Source organism: Corvus cornix, chromosome 2 (assembly GCF_000738735.6).
Source record: "Corvus cornix cornix isolate S_Up_H32 chromosome 2, ASM73873v5, whole genome shotgun sequence".
NCBI lineage: Eukaryota > Metazoa > Chordata > Aves > Passeriformes > Corvidae > Corvus > Corvus cornix.
Genome location: NC_046333.1, coordinates 86,963,465 through 86,983,897, shown reverse-complemented (window position 1 = coordinate 86,983,897; position 20,433 = coordinate 86,963,465). Strand labels below are relative to the sequence as shown.

The following is a 20,433-nucleotide window of genomic DNA, read 5'->3' as shown; positions in this document are numbered from 1 at the left end:
TCACTGCTGATATTGGAAACCTATTCAGAGATGCTAATTGTTAAGTCCAGTCAGCCAATTGCACTCAAGGTTATTGCTTTCCATCACAAAAAACTTTTTCACCTGTTGACATCTGGTATGAACCTTGACCTTCCTGGGAAATTTTTTGAAGTATTTTAAGAATTATGTTGCTCTGTTACAGAATAACACTAGGGAGGTATTTAGGAAATGTCAGATTTGGTTTACTTGTTTTCTTTCCCTGTGACAAAAACAAGCCAATAAATCTCCCCGAAGAACACTCTATAGAATGTAGAATTTCTGTGCTTAGCACCTCTGGTCTGTTGTTTCCACAACTGCATACAAACATTTTAAAAAGGTTCTAATACACCTGAATTTTGCAGAAGTAACTTAAATTTTCCGTTGCTTGCATTTCATCTTTTGGGTTTCTTTTTCAGTAAGCGGAAAGTGGTGAGAAAATTAAGTAGGCTCATGTAGAAAGTATGCCTTCTACAGGAACTCAGTCTTTTTTTGTCCTCTCTTTTCTTTTTTTTCAGAAGTTTGGTAATTCTTATGATGGTAAGACAATGACTGATGTGTTGTGATGTAGGAATAGATCCACTTTTTGGCTTCCCATAAAGCAGATAACTTATGCCAGCAAACAGCAGGTGAAGTCAATATCTCTCAACTTAGTGTGATATATTGATAATGTTGAAATTTCAGATGACTTTACACATGAAGTCATTGGGGGAACCTTCAGGTGAGGGAAAGTCTTCTGTTTTGACAGATTAGTGTTATGACTTTCCCTGTGCAACACTAGTTTTACTTAGTTGAGTACAGTCTTCATTCTGACCTTTACCCAAATCTGTGTGTGTTAAAATTCTTGATATATTTTTAATATCTTATAGTTGGCTGGTAAACAAACAAATGAAAAACCACCCAAACAAAACCTTGTGTGTAGTTTTGTACATTTTCTTGGGTAATTTTTTTTTAAACAGCTGATCTGTATAAGGTATGTGCAGAAATAGGCCTGCTAGAAACCTTGGCTGACCCTGTGACATTTCCTTTCAACCAAGCTGCGTGCCTGATCATAAATATTTTTACTTGTTCCAATAGTTTACTGGCTTGGAAGCTGTAGTGGATTTGTTCCTGCTCAGAATGCCTGGAGTCTTCTCAGATAACATTGAGGCTATTTTGTCTGTTCAGCTTTTATCAAATCTGCTTTTTCACTTCACATTTTCCTCTGCTTTTAATTTTCATAATTGAATTAGTTTTCTTGATTCAGCATAAATTATGCAAGTGTTCTGAATTTAATAGCCTCTTGTCCATGTCACTCTGGTATACAGCTTCTCTTTGCAATTCATGGAAGAATTCCATGGCATTTAATGAGCCTACTCAACATATAAGTAAGTTTTTCTGAAGAGTTTGACAATTTTAAGTTGTGCTTTTCTAGTTGGAAAAATCAGTCTTTACCTATTTCAGCAAGAGCAAAGGATTTTGAGGATAATTTTGGACAGTTTGGGCTTTCATGAAGTTAGAAGGATACTCTCCATAGGTCTTTAATACAGAAAATGGAGGGATTTTCTTTTTTTAGAATTAGGCAAGAGCCATAGTCATAATTGTCTTTGAGAAGAATCTTTCTCCTTGGTATTGATGGCATAAGATACTACCATCTTAAATCAGGAACTTCAGCTTATCTAATACTGGATTTTAGGTATACTGCTGTTACATTTTTTAAATTGGTCAAAATAAGGAATGGTAAAGGAATGTGCAACTGTAGAAAAATCAGTGTACATGATTATGGGGAACTGTAGGATGAGTGAGATAAAAGTCTTTGTGTCTGAGGGCTGGGAGTTGAAATGACACAAGCGTGGAATTGAGGGGACAAAAGGTGAGATATAAAAGAGACAGGCCGCTAGCCAGGCAGGAAGACAGCTCAAGTGGAGATGCCTTGGGAAAAGGGAGCCTGGCATGGGGTCTGGTGAGTACAAACCTGGGGAACTAAGATTATACCATAGGGAGGGATAGTTGGAATCTAGTGACTGTAATTGTGTGGGATGATTTGGCTGTGGACTCAAGCTTTTGCCCACCCCTTCCACCATGGCAGAAGACATCTGCAGTAGCTTCAGGAAGTAACCTGGGGAACTGGGATCGGAACACCCATCAGTATTGTTTCCAGCAACAATCCATGGGAGCTGTGAGGGAGCCTGTGCTTGTCCTAACTGATATTGCTGCTCTTTCTTCTCCCTGCCGTGACCACCCCAGAGAGGTTGGGAGTAGACTGGGGGAAGCTCTCTCCCAATGCTCAGCTCTGAGGTTGCCTCACCTACTCTGAGCCACCCAGATGATGTGGACGGTGCACACCCCGTACCTAAAATGCCACACATATTCTTCCTACTGCCACATCTTCTGGGTGGTGGTTCCCTTTTTGTAATTCCCGATGATTACTCTGTAAAATTCACAAAGAGTAATTAATTGTTGTCTGTGGAAGGCTGTTGCTGTTAGTTTAAAGGTTGCTATGAATTGGAAAAAAAAAAAAAATCACTTAACCTTAGTAAGCATCATCCATGTTACGCAGTATTTTTTTCCAAATCTGAAATTCATAGGATAGTTACTTGAGCATTATGGGGATTGGCATTACACTTTAGATTTCACAGCCTGGAATAGAGCTTGCTTAACAAATGTAAACAAGTTCCAGACTTAAAGAGAGGGTTCAAGCTGTTCTCTAACAGTCCAATTAGGGACCTTTCTTGTAAACAAAATATGCCTAGGTAGTACCACGGTTTTAGTAATAAAGTTATAAAGATTATTTTTGTGTAGCTCTGTCTTAGGTAAGAACCCTGTATGTCATCTCTGAGGTCTTGACTTAAATGAAGATGAAATGAGTCATTCTTTACCCCCAGCTATAGGCTTCTTAAAGGTATGGTTGCAAAACAACTTCCAGCTTTGGCACTTGATGTGGTTTCTAACTAAACTTTCAAATTCATCCTTTTTCTCTTTTTTTTCCTCCCTCAAGCTGCATTCCCCTTGTATAATGATTAGAAGCCCCGGGTGGTGGTGAATTTTTCAGAATTAGGACTGGTGTGTTGCAAGAGTCTTGTAATCTCAGCTCCTTGCTACTTATGCGCTTTTCCTGGAGCAATGACAAAGTTAAACTAGGACCAGCCATTTTTGTCAATTGCCAATCAAGGCCTTGTGTTCTGAATTTAGAGCTCTGGTAAAGATGGAATCTCTAAATTATGTCTTACTTCTGAATAATCTCATTTGCATGAAAAAATCCTAAGAAGAAAAGCGAGCAATTTCAAGATACAATTCTTGAAAATGTGAACCATTCATCATAAATCAGTCTTGTTCTATTAAGGTTGAGGTGTGTGTAAGAGGCAGAACTTCTCTGAACTTTCACCTGTCTTAATAGCTTTCTTGTAATTATGGCGAAGCCTCCAAAGGTGGCTGGACTTTGCATTGGTCAGTTTACCTGGGCCCTAAAGACATCTCACCAGAAGAATCCAACCATTTTTCCTGTCTTCAGATAGTCTTAGATTTTGAAGTATCTGGTTTTTGTCAAGCATATTGCCTGGTAAAAAGAAATTTGTAGTCCACAGACATAAAGAGTTCCTGATTTTTTAATGAAGATCTGGAAGACATCAAGCCCTCTTTGAAACTAATGGTTTACTGATACAAACAAGAAATGTCTGGAAATACATTACTAGATTTCTTACTTGATCAAGGGGTGATTCAGTCATTCATTTAGTTCTGAAACCTGTAGCTATAAATTAAATTTCTGTTTGTTAGAAGCATATCATTAGTACATGGAGTCCTTCAAAGGAAATTTTTTTTTTTTTGTATTTAACTGACAAAAGAGCCCTGTGGTTTGAATGCTTAACAATGCGTTTATTAGTCATTTTTGGAGAACGTTGTTGGTTTGTGTTTATGTGAAAACTACGTGCTTTTGTGGGAAAGCAGATAACCATAAAAAAACCCCAGACAAGATGGTTCTCAGAAACTTGAGAGAAGATGGTTAACTTTTCTTGGAAAGTTGTTGCCCTGCCCGTGCCCCAGTTTGACTGTCTGCATTTAGTGAGTTGCACAAAATATCTGGATCTAGTTAGTTGTTGCTGGATTTTTCTGCAAGGAGAATGGAGTACTGAGGTAAAATGTGTAATCAAGCAGTATGTATTTATTAATGAAATTTAAAAATTCAACTGATGAATTTGTGGAATTTGTACACCAGGAGCCCAGTCACTGATGTGCTAAAGTCTCATCTTAACAGCAAGATCTGCAAATGTGAGAGATGAGGTTTTGGCTGATTTAGGTAATCAGTTTAGCTGGCTTAGTGAAAGTTAAGAAAGAACTGGAAGTATAAATGAAACAGGAAATTTATTTTTTCTTCTAAATAGGTAATTTGGTAGGATAAGGCATTCACTCTTCAGAACTCTGAAAAGCATGGTGCACATGACTATATTCTGATAGGGTTTTTAAATTGTTTTAGGTATGTGGAACACCCATTGTCTAATCATTTTCTGTCTAAGTGAACCTATGTACTCATTGTTATACACTTAATAAAAATCTTTGTGATAGCCCACATAATGATACCAAGCTGAATATATAAAATTAAGCCCAAATAATTACTTTATTGTATACCATAATTTTAAGTTACTTACCCTCCAGAAGGCACAAATTGTAGTTTAAAAGGTTATGCAATTGCAAGTCAGCAAGTTTTGATGCAGGTTGCAACCATACCTTCTTAAGGGGCAAAAATGCAAAGCAAACTGCTTGCTCAGCTTAGCCCATGGCTGAAACGAGCACCTCAGCCCATCTGTTCAGGGTTTGCTTGAACATGCTGACTCCATCGATTGTCAGTGGGTGAGTGGCTGGCTGGCATCTTCTAGGGTTTTATAGCTCAACTGGCAATCAGAGAGTTTGGTAAAAAGAAAGCACCCTTGTGATGGGAGGATTTCCTCTGCTAAATGCTACTGTGTGAATGCCACTAGTGCAGTAGCTTCGGGTTCTTGAAAGTTTGTCAAGGAGCACGCTGGGCTTGTTACCAATTGAAGCTAAATGCAGACCAGCAAAAAGCCTCATTTATTTGTAATACATGTTTAGATCTTAGTGTGTCAGCAAGGATGGAAGGCTCAGGCTTTTTTTGTAAAATTTTTTAAAAATTTTTTATGTGGCTATTTAATCTCTGCCTAAAGTTTAATTACACTGTGCTATCCTAAATCCAAACTAAAGATAATTTGAAGCTAGGCTTAGTTCTCAGGGATTTGGTGCCTTTATTTTAAATGAATGGTACTTGTAAAGAGAAGTGTAACTTTTTAAAAACTATTCTGGTTTTTTTTACTTATTTTGTTTAAAACCCTAATTAATTCAAGAGTCTGAATTCCTTTTCTCCCTTTCTTTCTCTTTAGTTTGATCAAATATTTGATATTCAAGGTTTAAGATGTGTAGTATTACTGTTTTTGAGTACTAATGTTAAACTCCAAAATGTAATTTTGTTGCATAAAAATAACATTGGTGTAAACAAGAGAAATTGTTTCTAAACTGTTGCTGCTAATGTCATTCTGTCAAAATAAAAATGTGGAAATAAATGTAAAGCTACACTTTTACTTTAATCGACCCTTTACTGTTCTGGAACATCATTTATCACAGTCACAGAATGTGCTGGGTTGGGAGGGACCTATCAGAAACATTGAGTCCAACTCCTGGCCCTGCATAGAACACCCCAAGAGTCACACCCTGTGCTTCTTGTCAGTGTTGTCCAAATGCTTCTTGAACTCAGTCAACCTGGGGAGCTGTTCCAGTGCCCAACCACCCTCTGGGTGAAAAACCTTTTCCTAATATCCAACCTAAACCTCCCCTGACACAGCTTCAGGCCATTGCCTCAGGTTCTGTCACTGGTCAGGAAGAGATCAGTGCCTGCCCCTCCTCTTCCCCTCATGAGGAAGCTGTAGACTCTGATGAGGTCATTTATATCCCATTTTTTTCTTGCACACACAGGTTTTCCTGGAAAAGTTGAATTTTCCTTTACAGGAACTTTACTAAAGTCAATTATGATATAATGGTGGATAGAAATAAATCCTTATTGGTTTTTTACATGAATTTTGGTGTCTAAGAATAGCACTTAACTATTTCTGTTAAACTCCCAAATGTGAAGATTGGTTTTCACTTTCAAAACCTGGTGGGTTTAGGACTGTTCTAAATGTAAGCATGCCTACATTGTGAATTAATGTATAAGCAAACAAAAACAAGCATAAAAGGAGTTAGTAACATTTTATTTATTCTAAGTTCCAGAACCCATACAAAAACCACATGAAGGACCTGGAGAGATGGGGAAGCCTGTGGTCATTCCAAAAGAGGAGCAAGAGAAAATGAAAGAAATGTTTAAAATAAATCAATTTAATTTAATGGCAAGTGAAATGATTGCACTCAACAGATCTTTACCTGATGTCAGGTTAGAAGGGTAAGTACTATATGTTGTATTAAAAATGTACTCTATTTAAATGAAGAATGTGCAAAGACTAATCCAAAGCAACAGTTCAGTTCTGGAAGATATTACTCTTCAAGCAAACAGTTGGAGAATTTCCTGTATATAAGACACTTATTTGTAAAATAAGATGGACCAGCAGAAACTAGTTTTCTTCAGTGTTATTTAACTTTGAATCTGATTACAAGTATGAAGCCTGTTCAGGGAACAGAAATTATTTTGGTTGAAGGAAAGTTAACTTAAGCATTGGCATTTCAGGAAAAAATCAGTTGTTTAAAAAATTCATGCACTGCTTGTAATGAGGCAGACTAAAATTCTGCATTGTATAAAATAAAAGAGATTGGGTGATGAGAGAAATGCTTCAAAAATTTTCTTACCTAATGAAATGTGCTAAGCCTCATTTAGATTGCATTATAATGTTTTCTAATATCCATCTGGTTTGTTTTTGATCTTGCCTCTGGAATATTGATCCTTTCAGAGCTATTTGAGTCATAAGTAATTAAAAAGAAAATTGTAGCCTTATTTTAACAAAAAATAAGATTGCTTTACTCTCCTGGGATTACTCTGGCAGAATAGCTGATGACTCCACTCACCTCAACCCCCTTTCTTTATGAAAGGGACATTCAGGTTGAATAAAGCTTATGAAACAAAATTTTCCTAATTATCTACATTCTCTTGCAAGAATCAGATGCTATAGAAACCCCATTTCTTTAGAAGCTCTGCTGTTGTATACACAAGGCCTAGCTGCTGGAGGAATTTGTTTTCATCTCCTACCTCAGAAGATAATATTAGCAGAGTGAGATGATGCTCTTGCTGCTTTTCATTTTTAATGAGTGATAAAGATCTGGTTTGTAGGTGCCTTCATCCGTTGTGATGAAAGTGATTCTGTGTAGCATGCAAGTTCCTGGTAGTGCTAGTGTTCTTAATAATGGAGGCATATTTTTCAAAATATGATTTCACAAGTTTGAAATAAGGTAGGTTTTCAATCGATTTTCAAATATGAAAACATACATTTGAGGATCTGAAAAGTTGACTCAATTGTTGAGGTCTAGACTTTGAATTAGCCAAAAATGGAGAGAGGAATTGTTATAAACTATTAAAAAATTATTACCTAGGCATCACTCAAGCTTGCAATCAAGTGAAATTGCAATTTCAAAATCCAGTTTAGCTAGATAGAAATTTCTGTCTTTCACATTTGGCTATGCTCTGCAGCTATTGTGTTTCACAGTAAGACATGTGCTACAAGTTTTATAATGTTGCATTTGCTTCTCTTCCATTTTTTCTGGATATAATGCTGTTGCTATACTCTGTGTGTGAAAGTGGAATCGTAGTATAAAATTTTAGGTACAGTCTCAGGACAGAGCTGGATTTTTCTGTTCTTGTAAATTCCTGCCAAAATTTAACATTTACATGTGTTTGCATTTTTAGTAGTTTTTGAGAGAAAAATGCTTCCCCAAAACCTCTTCCATTTGTTATCTTTTCAGTGTGTACTTTATAAGGTTGTGCTAATTAAGAAGTCGTGGAGTACGTTAACATTTCTCTGGGAAATTTGAGAACAGTACTGTGTTGACAATGCAAGGGTATCTTAATCAGTATGGGTGGATCAGTATTACTATTCCAGAACACTGTAACCATTTTCAGAATTGTGAAACTTATAAATATACTCTGGTGTTGTGTGTATGTCTTATGAAACTATTTATCTGATTAGCCAAAATACTCGAAAGTCAGAAACACTGTGCTGCATTAGTGGAATTACTTCTGTTATAATTTGTTCTATCTATGTCCCTGGTAATATGGAAATAGTTTATGGAGAAGGAGAATGGGTAATTTTTAATCATTTCTTACCACATTTATGTGTCTACAGCACAGCTGCCAGTAGTACTTTCAATCAAGGTTTTGAAAAAGCAGGATATGTTCAAAGGCGCACTTAGCTATTCAACCATGTAATTATTTTCTTCACAAGTTTTGTGGGTTGCTTCCTTTAATGTGGTGTGGTGGAAAGAAGTGATTATTTCAAGTCCTCTAATTCTCCAGCATGTCAGTTTTTCTGAAGTGCAGAAGCCTGCAGAGGTTTTGCCTAGTGGTTAATCGTTGGAAAGCTGGTGGAATTAAGAGTGCCAGGACCAATTTGCCACATGTATTTAATGGGAATGGCATACCGTGTCAGCTGGAGAGCAGCTTTTGCAGTAAAGTGCATTATCCTTCAATTAATTTCTAGTTCTGCCAAACCCCTATCACCTGTGTAAAGACAAGTGTGTTGGTCCTGGAGTGCTCATAGGTTAATCTCTGCAGATGACCCACTCAGGGCATCCTGTTTATGTTGTGGCCAAGAAATTTTGTTCCCTTACTAGAAGAACAAAAATACGAGCTTCTTTAATAACTTCTAGGCACTTCTCCAGCTAAGGGAACTCCTCAGTACAAGACATCTACAGAAGCTGACATCTCTGTTCTGGCAAGTGTCCCCCAGTTGTATTTACGGGTTTACATTTATTTTTATTATTTGGCACAAAATTACTGAGGCACATGGACACCTATAAAATCATTGACATGTGCCTGAATTGCTAGTCACCTTGTGTCTGTTATCATTGTTCTACTTCTCTTTATCCCAGCTGAGTGTGATTTGCTCAACAGAAAAAGCTAAACCAGAAGTAATTTTTTTTAGCCTGGATACTTCCCAGAATCTGGACTGGGACATGTTAGTGTAACAAACTAGTATAATGAACAAGGCTACAACCTCTGGACAAAAGCTCTTGCAGGGGAATAAGCAGCTGTGCATGCCAGATTGGTTTTAAGTTGTTAATAGAATAATTCTTGCAAGTATGTCTTATTCTAGTCTGTGAATCAATCATCAGAGTGGGAGTTGATTCACAGTTGCCAGGAAAATATGCAGCTGTGGGCTTGACATGACAGCAAAGAATAAAAGATGGATGATCAGGAGCACTAGTGTCTTGCCTTGATCTTGCTGAAGATGAGGGAGGCAATGAATAAAATAGGTGCCAGTGAGTAAAGTATGAGTTCAGCTTCTCCTGTGTGCCTTAGATTGGTGTTCGGACTGGAAAGTAGGGGGGGGGTTGAAAGCATGAAATTTGCACGTGTTTTGTGACTTGGTTTGGCTCTCGGTGCAGTTGGAGGTGACTTCAGAAACTGCTTTGCAAAATGAAGAATGAGTATTGTGTTCTAAGACTGAGCTTTCCAGCCTGAATTCATTATTTAACAATTTGTGGAATATATAAAACTTTTAAGTGGACATTTGTTCCCTTTTGTGAGAGTTTAAACCAAATTCTGAGGTTTTTACACTTGGAAAGAGCTGCTTAAAACACCCTTCTTTTTCAGGCACAAGGAATCAAGGCTTCAAACAATGGAGGCATAGCTGGGACAGAATGATTTTGTGTTCATGTAGGCTCTGGTCCCCACTGGATCTGGTGATGCAGTGCTAGCAGGGTGTCATATTTTGCAGGCTGAGATTTCTCGGAAAGGTGATGGGCTTCCCCAAGCAGATGTGCAGCAAGGAGGAGTATCCACGCTCCTTGCTGATCCCTCAGCAACCCTTTCTCCAAGGCTACAGGCTCCATACAATTTGGCATAAAAGGTCTTCCTTGTCATTTTTCCCTGTTTGGTATAATTTTGCCAGAATTAAAGGTATCAGACATCTTGTTATAACTCAGTTAGTTCTGCATAAAGTCTGGGATCTTTTAACTATCATTTTCTCAAACTGTCTGTACTCAGGAAGGTAGGTGTGCTGGCATTTTGAATGCTATAGTTCCTGTTAGGGTATAAGCAGAGTTTTTAGCCAGATGGCCCTACATATTTGAGTGAACTGTGTTTGAATCCATACAAACTGTGACTTCAGCCACTTCATGGAAAAAAGAAAGGTGCATATCTCTGAGACCTTCATGTTTAACTGGTACATTAATGTTGTCAGATTATTATTATTGAAGGGGTTTTTTTTCTGAATCAAACTACCCTGCTCAGTTCCTGCTGCCAAGCTTCCTTTCACAACTGGGAGGAAGTAGACAATTTTCCAGGTTAAAAACCATTCTTCCAAGTTTAAGTTATACATGTATGTTGGGGAGTTTATGGCAATTATGCTGGGCTTCTTTCTGAGTAAATCTAGTAAAATAGTAATTCTGACTGATTCTGTCATATCTTTGATGAGTAAGAACAGAATTTGGATTTAGGCACTGTTAATTAGATGATACAATATAATGCTTTTCAGTTACCACAATCTGTTTTTCATATCTATGCTTTAAAAATGTTACGTTGATTTTAAGTATGAAATATGCATGTGAGAATACACTGGAATTTCGATTTTTTTACCTGTAAAAGCAAATTTATTTGCTCTATGCTTTAGGATTCTACAGTTGAATCAAAATATAACATATCCCTAAAATTAACACAATCTCAATGTGAGGAAAATAGCTTGAGTAGAACTATTTGTTGTAATACAAATGAAAGCACACATGCAAGAGCGTGCTCTTGGAACTCAAACGTGATATTTCGTGGGTTTTTAAAAGGCAGCACTGAAGGTATTTGCTTCTATGTGAGGCTTGTGAAAGTGTGCTTTCTACTTATAGTTAGTTTAATTCAGGAGAATAGCTAAGGGCATAGTTTCATACTACATATAATTTGGTATAAATGTGGATTGCAGACGAAAGAAGTTTTCTCATCACTTCTATTGATACTAATCTGATGATTGTGTGGCCTGGATGTTCACTGACTGGATGGACACCAAAAAGTGGAAAAAAAATACAGTTTGTTGATTCAGCAAACTGAAGCAACACACACAGCAGCCATATGACTACCAGATCTGGTTGAAAGAAGGGAACGGGACAAAAATGTAATGGTGAAAGGTGGGTTTGTTGCTTTCTGCAGCAGCCCACAGTCACACTGGATTAGGTGGAATATGGTGGGGAAAAAAGCTTTCTCAGAACCTGAGTTTTGAAATCCCCATAAGGCCGTAGGGATTTAAATAGCTCCATAAGTTGTGATGCAGTTTGTGAACACTAGGTATTCATTTAGCTCTGGTCACAGTAATGTAAACATTATAAAAAAAGAGCAAAGTTGTCAACATAAATGGTGGAAGACTCAGGAGCTTTTGATGCAAGCTAGAAATCCAGGCTATTAATTAACCTGGCATCTGTAAAGAAAATCTGCTGACCTCATCACCAGCAATGTAACTTTCAGCAATGTCATGGAAGTCTGAAAGCATGTGAGGTATTAAAGACTTTACTGTTCTTTCAAGCAGGAATGTTTTTTTGTCTGGCTTTCATGGTGCCTGTAGCTTGTTACTGGCCCCTTGTAGAGTCAGTGTTTGGAATTGTTCTTGTTCACATTGGTTTAGTGAGTTAGCTGAAAGAAATTCCCTAGAAACCTTTTTCCTAGAGAAAGCTTAGTGGGGAAAAAAAACCCATTAAAAATCAGCTTACTTCCTGTAAAGTTTTTTTGGAGGGGGTTAGCACTATACACTCAGATATAGATATAGATATATATATAGATATAGATCTATATATATATATATGTATATATATCTATATATTATACACACACACACACACACAGATGTATATGTGCACAAATACTTGGCAATCTCCTTCTTAGTTGTAATCTTTTTATTCATGCTTATCCGTTTTGGATGAGCTGCCATATCCGGAAATTTATTCAGATTGTTAGGTCAGGTATGGAAAATAATTGGTCTAGAGATCTTAAGGTTCAATTTCAGTCTCTGTGGACAGAATTGCTTTTGCTTCTGTCAAGAGATGCTTTTCTGTGATTGCTTTTAGGACAAGGAAAATAGTCAATTGCAGCTACTATTACTTTTATGTAGTTCTGCTTGAATTCTGTAACCACAATGGTTTTAAGAACCATTTTGGATTTTGTTTTCAGGGTTTAAAGAAGATTTCTACTTGACTCATGAGATAATGCGACCTTTCTTATATCCAAATCTTTGAAATCAGAAGAAAGGAAAATTTCATACTCTTGATGTCAGGTAAATTATGTAATACTATTGAAGGCGGATATTAAGCAGGCTGCGTTGAAATGTCTAGATAAGGATAAGGGATTTGCCTGCATTCAGGGCACCTGTTCACAAAGATTAATTGAAGTTGTGATATGAATTATAGAAAAGAAGGCCTCTTCCTAAAATGAATTGCTCTGATTTGATTGGAAGAAGCAGCTTCAGGGTAGCGTGAAGTTTTGTTGCAACCTTATCTGCAGTGCTTTCTCTTTGTTCAGTTGCAAGTTAAGCCATGGCTGTGTGCAAAGTCTGAGTAGTGAAATGTGGTTTGGTATGTTACAACAGCCAGTGATCCCATCTTTCTCAGAAGAAGTGCTTTTAGTCCTTTCGGCTGTATTGCTTCTGTGTGAAAATCAGATCTTTATCCTGCTTGATTGTCTTCAATTTAGGAGCTTGGAGCATTCTTATAATTTATATAAAAAGCAGATTCACTAACACCTGCTCTTAAATGATATTGTGAGGCTGCTCCTTATACTAGATGGTCCTTGTGGGTCCCTTCCACGTCAGCATATTCTGTGATTCTGTGATCCAGGAAAGACTAAGGCAGTGTCTACCAGAAAAACACCATGTGACTTGAGTCCTGGTGGTTCTTGTTGTAGTGTTTTGACAATTTCTCTGACACTCTGCCACAGGGCGTTCTCCCTTGATGGAAATGTAGGTCAGTCTCAGCAGCTTCGGGGTGACTCTTGCAGTCTTATTTCAAAACTTGTTTTCAGTTGTGATTTAAGTAGAGAGGAGGTTTTTTGTTGGGCATAGCTGTGCCTCAGCTCTGTTACATTAACTTTATTGCGGCCTATAACTTAAGGCATATGAACAGGTAAGCAATGGAATGCTGACATTTTATAGCACTGCAGTGATATTCATCAGATATCAGTAATTAAACCTGAGGTTTCACAAGGGGAGTTCAGATTTTCCGATTTTGTTTTCTATCGATCTGGAATTAACTTTTGTAACCTCAAAGGAAAATAAATGTGTGTTTTCAAGTCAAAGGATACTGATGCTTGCTTTCCAGAGACACTCAATATATTTTGATACTGAAATGTGTGTTGTTTGTACTGCATCAGTAATATTAAACAAATTTATTACGGAGGCTGTGCTGTGTAGTATTTCCTCAATACTTCAGCTCTAACCTGATTTTCAGCAAGACTTGGATTATTCCAATGTGTCATTGTCAAATTTAAGTCCTGAGATGCAGTTTATTTATAACTGCAGTTTTTATTTATAACCGTTGTTTGTAGTGTGCTAGATACAAGATTGTACTAAATTTGTAAGATGACTAAATGTGCTTCCCTTCCTGCCCCAATCTGTTGCTAGTTCAGCTTTCAAAAATGCATTACCACTGTGTTATCATACTGCACGTACGAGCACAATCTGAGCTCCACTGGGACTTCCCAACTGAGCTGCTCAGTGCACAGGAGACGCTCTTGTGTTCCTTCTCTGTCCTTTATCAGAGTGCTCTGGGCTGTGTGCACTGGGCTAGAAAACAAGGATTGCATACATGTTTTACTGCTGTTAATGTTTTTGAGCCACTGTAAATTATTGTTCATGACTTGTTCCTTTGAAAGGCTGGTGGAATATGGGAATAAAACTGGAAACAAGTAGGGCAAATCATGGCTCAGGTAGTGTCTGACTCTGTTAATTTTCATGATTAGGTAAGCATCAGTGGCCTTGTTTTGAAAAATCCATATAAAAAATAATGTTCCAATGTGTAACTTCTTCTCTTATTTCTCCTCTGTGGAGAATAACATGTTGGCAGCATCAGAAGGTGAGACATTTGCCCTGTAGTACTTAGAAATTTAGCATTTATTTCTAATACAGACTATAATTATGGCCTCATCTTTCTAGAAAATGACCTAAAATTTATTTCATGTTTTGCCTCAGTGAATGAGGTTTTCCTCATTGTGTCTCACTGCATGAGCATTATGGTAGTGTATAACTGATTTCCTACAAGACCTCTTCCTTGCTTGTAGCTTTGTTTGGGGTGTGATTTTTTATTTTAGCCTATGAAAAGGTATTTAAGAGCTATCCAAATGGTAAATCCTTGTTTGTCACTTTCAGAAATGATTTAGCATAAGTTTGAAGGATGTGCAGACAGATCACTACCAACATTGTAAATAGGTGTCTTTCAAGATTTGCCAACACTACACATGTAGCACTCAATCTTGGGTTTCAGAAATGATTCCTAAATTGATCTGTGAATGCAATTTCTTAACATTGATAAATTGCCGAGTGCTATTCTGTAATAAGATGGCTGCACAGTTGGGGGTTTTCCTAAAGTAATAGTTGGAGTGTTTGTCAAAGACCCAGCAGTAAACTGAGAGAGGTGGCATGAGGACAGCGCAGGTGATGTCCCAAGTTTCTGGAGTCTCTGCATGCCTGGCTGTGGGTAGCTTTTTTTATCTCTGGGTTGGAGATTGAGCAGATCAGATAGGTGTCAGAAGAATTTCACCTTCTGATGAATTCAATTGAAGCATCTTGTATGATCACCTGGTAGATTTCTTCTGCCCCTGCAGAGGTGAAGTGCATTTGTTTCCTTATTGCCTCAGCAGTGTGAGAGAAGAGAGGCTTCCATTTCTGTCAGATGTGGAGAAGGATTGAGTGTATATTTGGTTGTGTTGTAGAAAGTGCAAAATGAAAAGTTGTCTTCTTTCTCTGCAAGTTTATGCTGAAGCTGCAATTAAACTCTGAGATTTAATGGCTTAATTTTATTTGGACATAATTGCCTTACTTGTTGTCTCTTCTGGTTATTTTTGTAATGTCTCCTGTGGACTATTTGTACTCTGGGCTGAAAGAGAATGCAGCAAAACAGTTTATTCAGAGGCTCTTCAGATGCATTTGAAGTAGCATCAGGTAGTTTCCAAGTGGTTATACTTAATCTATTGAATAAAATTCTCAGAGTTTTTTTTCTGAACATCTCTTGTGTATAAAACCTGTAGAGCTTCTATGAAAGATTCAACTTTCACCTTCACAGAGAGTCACAATAATGGAGAAGCAAAACAAAACTCCATTGCTTTTAGCCTTTCATTTTAAAAACTTTTGTAATGGATGTAAAACTTTGAGTTCTGGCTACAGGGTGTAAGGGGCAACAATGTGTATTTATTTTGCTGTCATTGTTCTTCTTTAGCAGTGTTATATGCTAGGATCTGTCCAACTTTCTTTGCTTTTAGTCCATTAAACTTGATTTCAAGTTATAAAGTATTCTGACTTGTTACACTGCCCTGTGTTCTTGGGGAGATGCAGACCTAGGACTAGCTATGTGGTTGTAGTGAACTGGGCCAAACTATTCTCACAGACCCATAGAATCGTGGAATGGTATGGTTTGGGTTGGAAGGGACCTTAACGATCACGTAGTTCTAATCCCCCTGCTGTGGACAGGGACACCTTCCACTAGACCAGGTTGCTGAAAGTCCTGTCCAGCCTGGCTGTGAACACTTTCAGGGTCATCCACAAACTGGGCAACCTGTTCCAGTTTCTCATCACCCTCACAGTAAAGTATTTATTTCTATTATCTAATCTAAACTGACCCTATTTCAGTTTAAAGCCATTCTCCTTTGTCATGTCATTACAGGCCATTGTAGAAAGCTCCTCTCCAGCTCTTCTATACCCCCTTTAGGTCCTGGAAGGTGCTATAAATTCTCTTCAGAGCCTTCTCTTCTCCAGGCTGAACAACCCCAGCTCTCTCAGCCTGTCTGCATAGGAGAGATGCCCTCTGGTCATCCTTGTGGCTTTCCTCTGGACTTGCTCCAACAAGTGCATGTCCTTCTTATGTTGATGGCCGCAGACAGAATGCAGTACTCAGTATTCTGAATATGTGATGCAAGATTTCAAAGAGATGAAATTCTGTGAAGAATATGTGTGAGCATCTTACAGAGGTCAGAGCAGAGTCATGTCTTTACAGTTATGTGTTTGTAAAACAGCTTTAAAAAGTATAGGTACTAAACTTAATTATTTTTTCTCACATCTGATTTTGATGGGGCATTAAAATCTTTGATAATTTTAATTCTATTTCCTATGTAATTTTCCACTTTATTTCTGTTGTGGTTTGACCCCAGCTGGCAACTAAGCCCCATGCAGCCACTTGTTCACTGCCCCTACAGTGGGCTGGGAGAGAGAATCAGAAGGGTAGAAGTGAGAAAACTCATGGGTTGAGGTAGACAGTTTAATCAGGAAAGCAAAAGCCACATAGGCAAGGAATTCATTCACCACTGCCCGTGGCAGGCAGGTGTTCAGCCATCCCCAGGGCTCCATCACCTGGAACAGTGACTTGGGAAGACAAACACCATCACTCTGATCATATTTTAACAATCTGGTCTATTCTTTTTATGTGTTTTTAGGTAATAGGACAGAAGTCTCTGTTTGTATTTAAAGTATATGATGTTTTTGGGGAGTTCCACAATCTAAATAATATATGGAGTCACATTAGCTGAGAGTTTACATAGTGAATTCCGTAGATTAAGGAAAGGATGATGCATTCCATGTGGAGTAGACATTCTCAGCTGCTGTTTGGAGTCTTCATTAAATTACTGGAGATGGTATGCCTTCCTAATATTATGCACTCAATTTTAAAGCTGTTTGAGGCATGATCCAACAAAAGGAACATAATGTATTAGTAGCTCATTAAAATTCAAATTATCCTTAATTCATAGGCTGTGTGTCATACCCCTCATGGTTTTATTCTGCTTCTAATGTTGCATAACTTGGTTGAAGCTAATGCTGTATTTTAAATTCTATAGTAGTCTTTTCTGGGGTAATTTGTTTTCAAATGAAAGACAAAAAGAATTCTTAATTTAAATGTTTGTTAATAGAATAAAACATGAAGTTTCCTTAGAAGGCTAATGTCTAATCATGGGCATCAAGTGTTCTCTTTTATTTGTCTTATATTCTGCAGTGATATTTTCCTGGGGGGGAAGGAGTTACCAGTGTTTTCAAAATTAAAACCAGGAGGTTTTATTTATAATGTATTCATAACAATTTGTACAGATATAGCTAAAAGGTATATGGAGAAGGGCAGGTAAAAGGGATATTAAAAAACAGGTCTCATACCATCAATTCTTTCAGTTACCTTGTCTGCATCAATGAATCTTTCCAGAATAATTTCACACCAAACGCTTTATTAAGAATAGCATTCAAAAATGCCAAGTTTTGTTATGAAGCACCCTTGTGTTACGCCTGGCAGCCTTTCACGTGTTGGTAAACAAGTGTCATGGGTTAAACCCAGCCAGCAACCAAGTGCCAGTGCAGGGTCACTCCTAAATTGTTAGCCCAGGAAGAGCTGATCTCTTGGGGGGAGAATCGACATGATTCATTATGGCAAAGTGGAGATTCACCTTCTGCAGAAGGGATGCCTTGCGGTAGGGAGGGGTGTCCCCAAAAAATTCCTGTAAGCCTTCCTGTTGGTGCTAAAAAGTTCCCCCTCAAAGACAGAACTCAAATGTTTTGATATATTTATACTTCAGACAGTGTAATGCTGTATAAACATTGTAGTCCCTGATCACCTGGCTGATGTTTATACCAGTTCATTGATTTGAGCTCAGTAAAATAAAATCTTCTGTAAAACCATGATAAAAGGCAAGGCTGAAGATGAGAGATTTCGTACTACAATAGTAGATCCTGGGGCTATCGCAGCATGATATTCCTGGTGAATGACACATTGTTACTGTTTTTCACAGAGAACTGCTAACAGGCTTCTCTTGACTTTTTTACAAATATTCTTCCGAAAAGTAGAGGAGCAATGGTGGATTTGTATTACTATTGTAGCTGAATGTCTACAGTCAGAGACTTATTTTCTGGTCTAGAGAGCAGTGCAGCAGAAGGAATAAAACATTTTGGTTTTAAAGTAGCAAAGCAGACTGAACAAGTGGCAAACATGGAGATAAAATTACATGGCTTATGATTGAATTTTTCATCTGAAATTCATAGCATTTTTGTGAAAACCTATTTTATTTTTCAAGGGTTACCAAAGAAGTAACTTTTTCAGTTGGCATGCTTTGCAAGTTTTTTTTTTTTTTCACATGTGAAATAAATCAGGATAACATAGGGATATATGGAAGCTTTCCATAAAGATTTTATTCATAAAGATTTATTAGTTCAGTGTGATGAATAATTAAATGGGGCATAGTTGTATAATAAGTAGGTACAATATTGAAGGCAGATAGTGCCTGATCCTACTGCTTCAGTTCTCAGAAATGATTTCACAGAAGCTCTTCCAGGTATTTCTTCATTTGCACCTGGACTTACTGATCCTTTTTGAGATGTCTGTGCATGCTGGGCTTTTGTCACCACCTCAGAGCTGAAATGCCGGTTTGCTGTGAGAAGCTGCTCTCTCTGAGAAGTGCTCTGGCTGAGTTATCCAGAAAATAAAATACTGATGTTGGGAGCCTGGTTCTGGCTGACATTCCTGGTGTCACTGTCTGGCATGCTGCCACCATAATCCTGTTGTATTGGCAGGCTGTTCCTTAAGCATTGCTTCTGTATATTTAGGGTAGAGGATATGCACTCTGCCTCTCAAGCCCTTGGACAGTGCTGCTGTTAGGACGCTAGTCATGAATACTCGTTAATGTATTTTTGTAGCGCCTAGATCAGGTTACATTACAGTGAACTGACTTAACAATTTGGGATCTAATAAAAGCTTTTTTGTTGGAATGGAGCTCCATTTAATATAATTCCTTTTCCACCTCAGTGTGTTCCTTGTGTTTAAGATCTGCATATATCTCTTTAACTTTGATTCTTGGAGGATTAATACCATGAAATCTTACATAAGTAACCGTGTCATTTTTAAAAGTGCAGGAGGAACAGATCTCTGCAGAGAACACTTAAATTTGTGTGGTTATTTTTTAGAGCAGAATTGGAGTTTTTTCAGAATTGTGATCAGTACTTTGTGTACAGTGTATTGATTTTTCTAGAAAATAATGAAAACATCAATTGTTTTAGAATAGCATTGCAGAATGTAAAAATTTTGGCGGCATATGGGTTTACTTGAAGTGTATGTCATAGTTTACGTGAATCCCCTATATGTGCTGTTGGACAGCTAAACCTATGGTTTTCCATGCTAACTTTGGAATGTGAATATAATTCTCTTTTAATCTGATGAACTTCTGAGCACTTTGAACATGTATCAAATGTGCACTGTGTGCTCCTTTGTCACACTCTGCATGAAATTGATGTATCAGGAATGTTAGCATCAATACTCAAGAGATGAACCCCACCAGACTTGCAGCTCCAACTGAAGGCCTGACCTTTACAAACACATGCTTTAATTTTACTAGGTGTAAAACGAAGGTGTATGCAGACAACCTTCCCACGACCAGCGTTGTCATTGTGTTTCACAATGAAGCCTGGAGCACCCTGCTGCGGACCGTTCACAGCGTGATAAACCGCTCCCCGCGGCACATGCTGGAAGAGATCGTCCTCGTCGATGATGCCAGTGAAAGAGGTGAGGATGACATCGATGCTTTAGCTTGCTGCTCTTTATACTTCAAAAGCTGAAACTGACTTGATGTGGGCTTAGCCCTTCTTAGCAAAGCACAGCACCTGGGGCAGGGGAAGGCAGAGGGAGCAATGCCCATTTTGAAATACAGATGGATCATTCTGCACTGAAAACTGGTGTAAGTTTGTTGGTCTGGTTACTCTTCTGTTGGCAGCATGGACTTTGTGTTTGCTAGTGGGTTTATTCTATTACAGTTTTAGTGTTTTCCATTTAGAATTTTAGCATGTTCATACAGCTTGAGGGTGTTTAGTACTTGAATCATCTGGTGAATAGTAGCAAAGGCAATTCTGCTTGTTGCACGCATTTGAATTTACTATCACTGCCACCATTAGGCTTGGGGTTCAGAGGGATCAGTTTTGATTATTCAGTTCATGGGAAGTTAAAATTCAGTTGTCTATTCTGCAGAAGGTTCCACTTCTTGATAAATAGTGCTCCAGACGAAAACTCCATGCTACAGAATGAAACTTGCCATGT

At 37.9% G+C, this 20,433-nt stretch overlaps 1 protein-coding gene across 2 annotated transcripts in view; it reads left to right on the top strand.

Moving 5' to 3' along the window:
- The window catches only part of GALNT1 (polypeptide N-acetylgalactosaminyltransferase 1), an 87,340-nt gene that overhangs the window by 43,453 nt on the left and 23,454 nt on the right, over nt 1–20,433 (top strand). For both annotated transcript variants that reach the window (XM_039550171.1, XM_039550172.1), the window contains exons 4-5: nt 6,262–6,436; nt 19,739–19,905. In XM_039550171.1, coding sequence (XP_039406105.1) covers nt 6,262–6,436; nt 19,739–19,905 — 342 coding nt within the window. The remainder of the gene's footprint in view (nt 1–6,261; nt 6,437–19,738; nt 19,906–20,433) is intronic.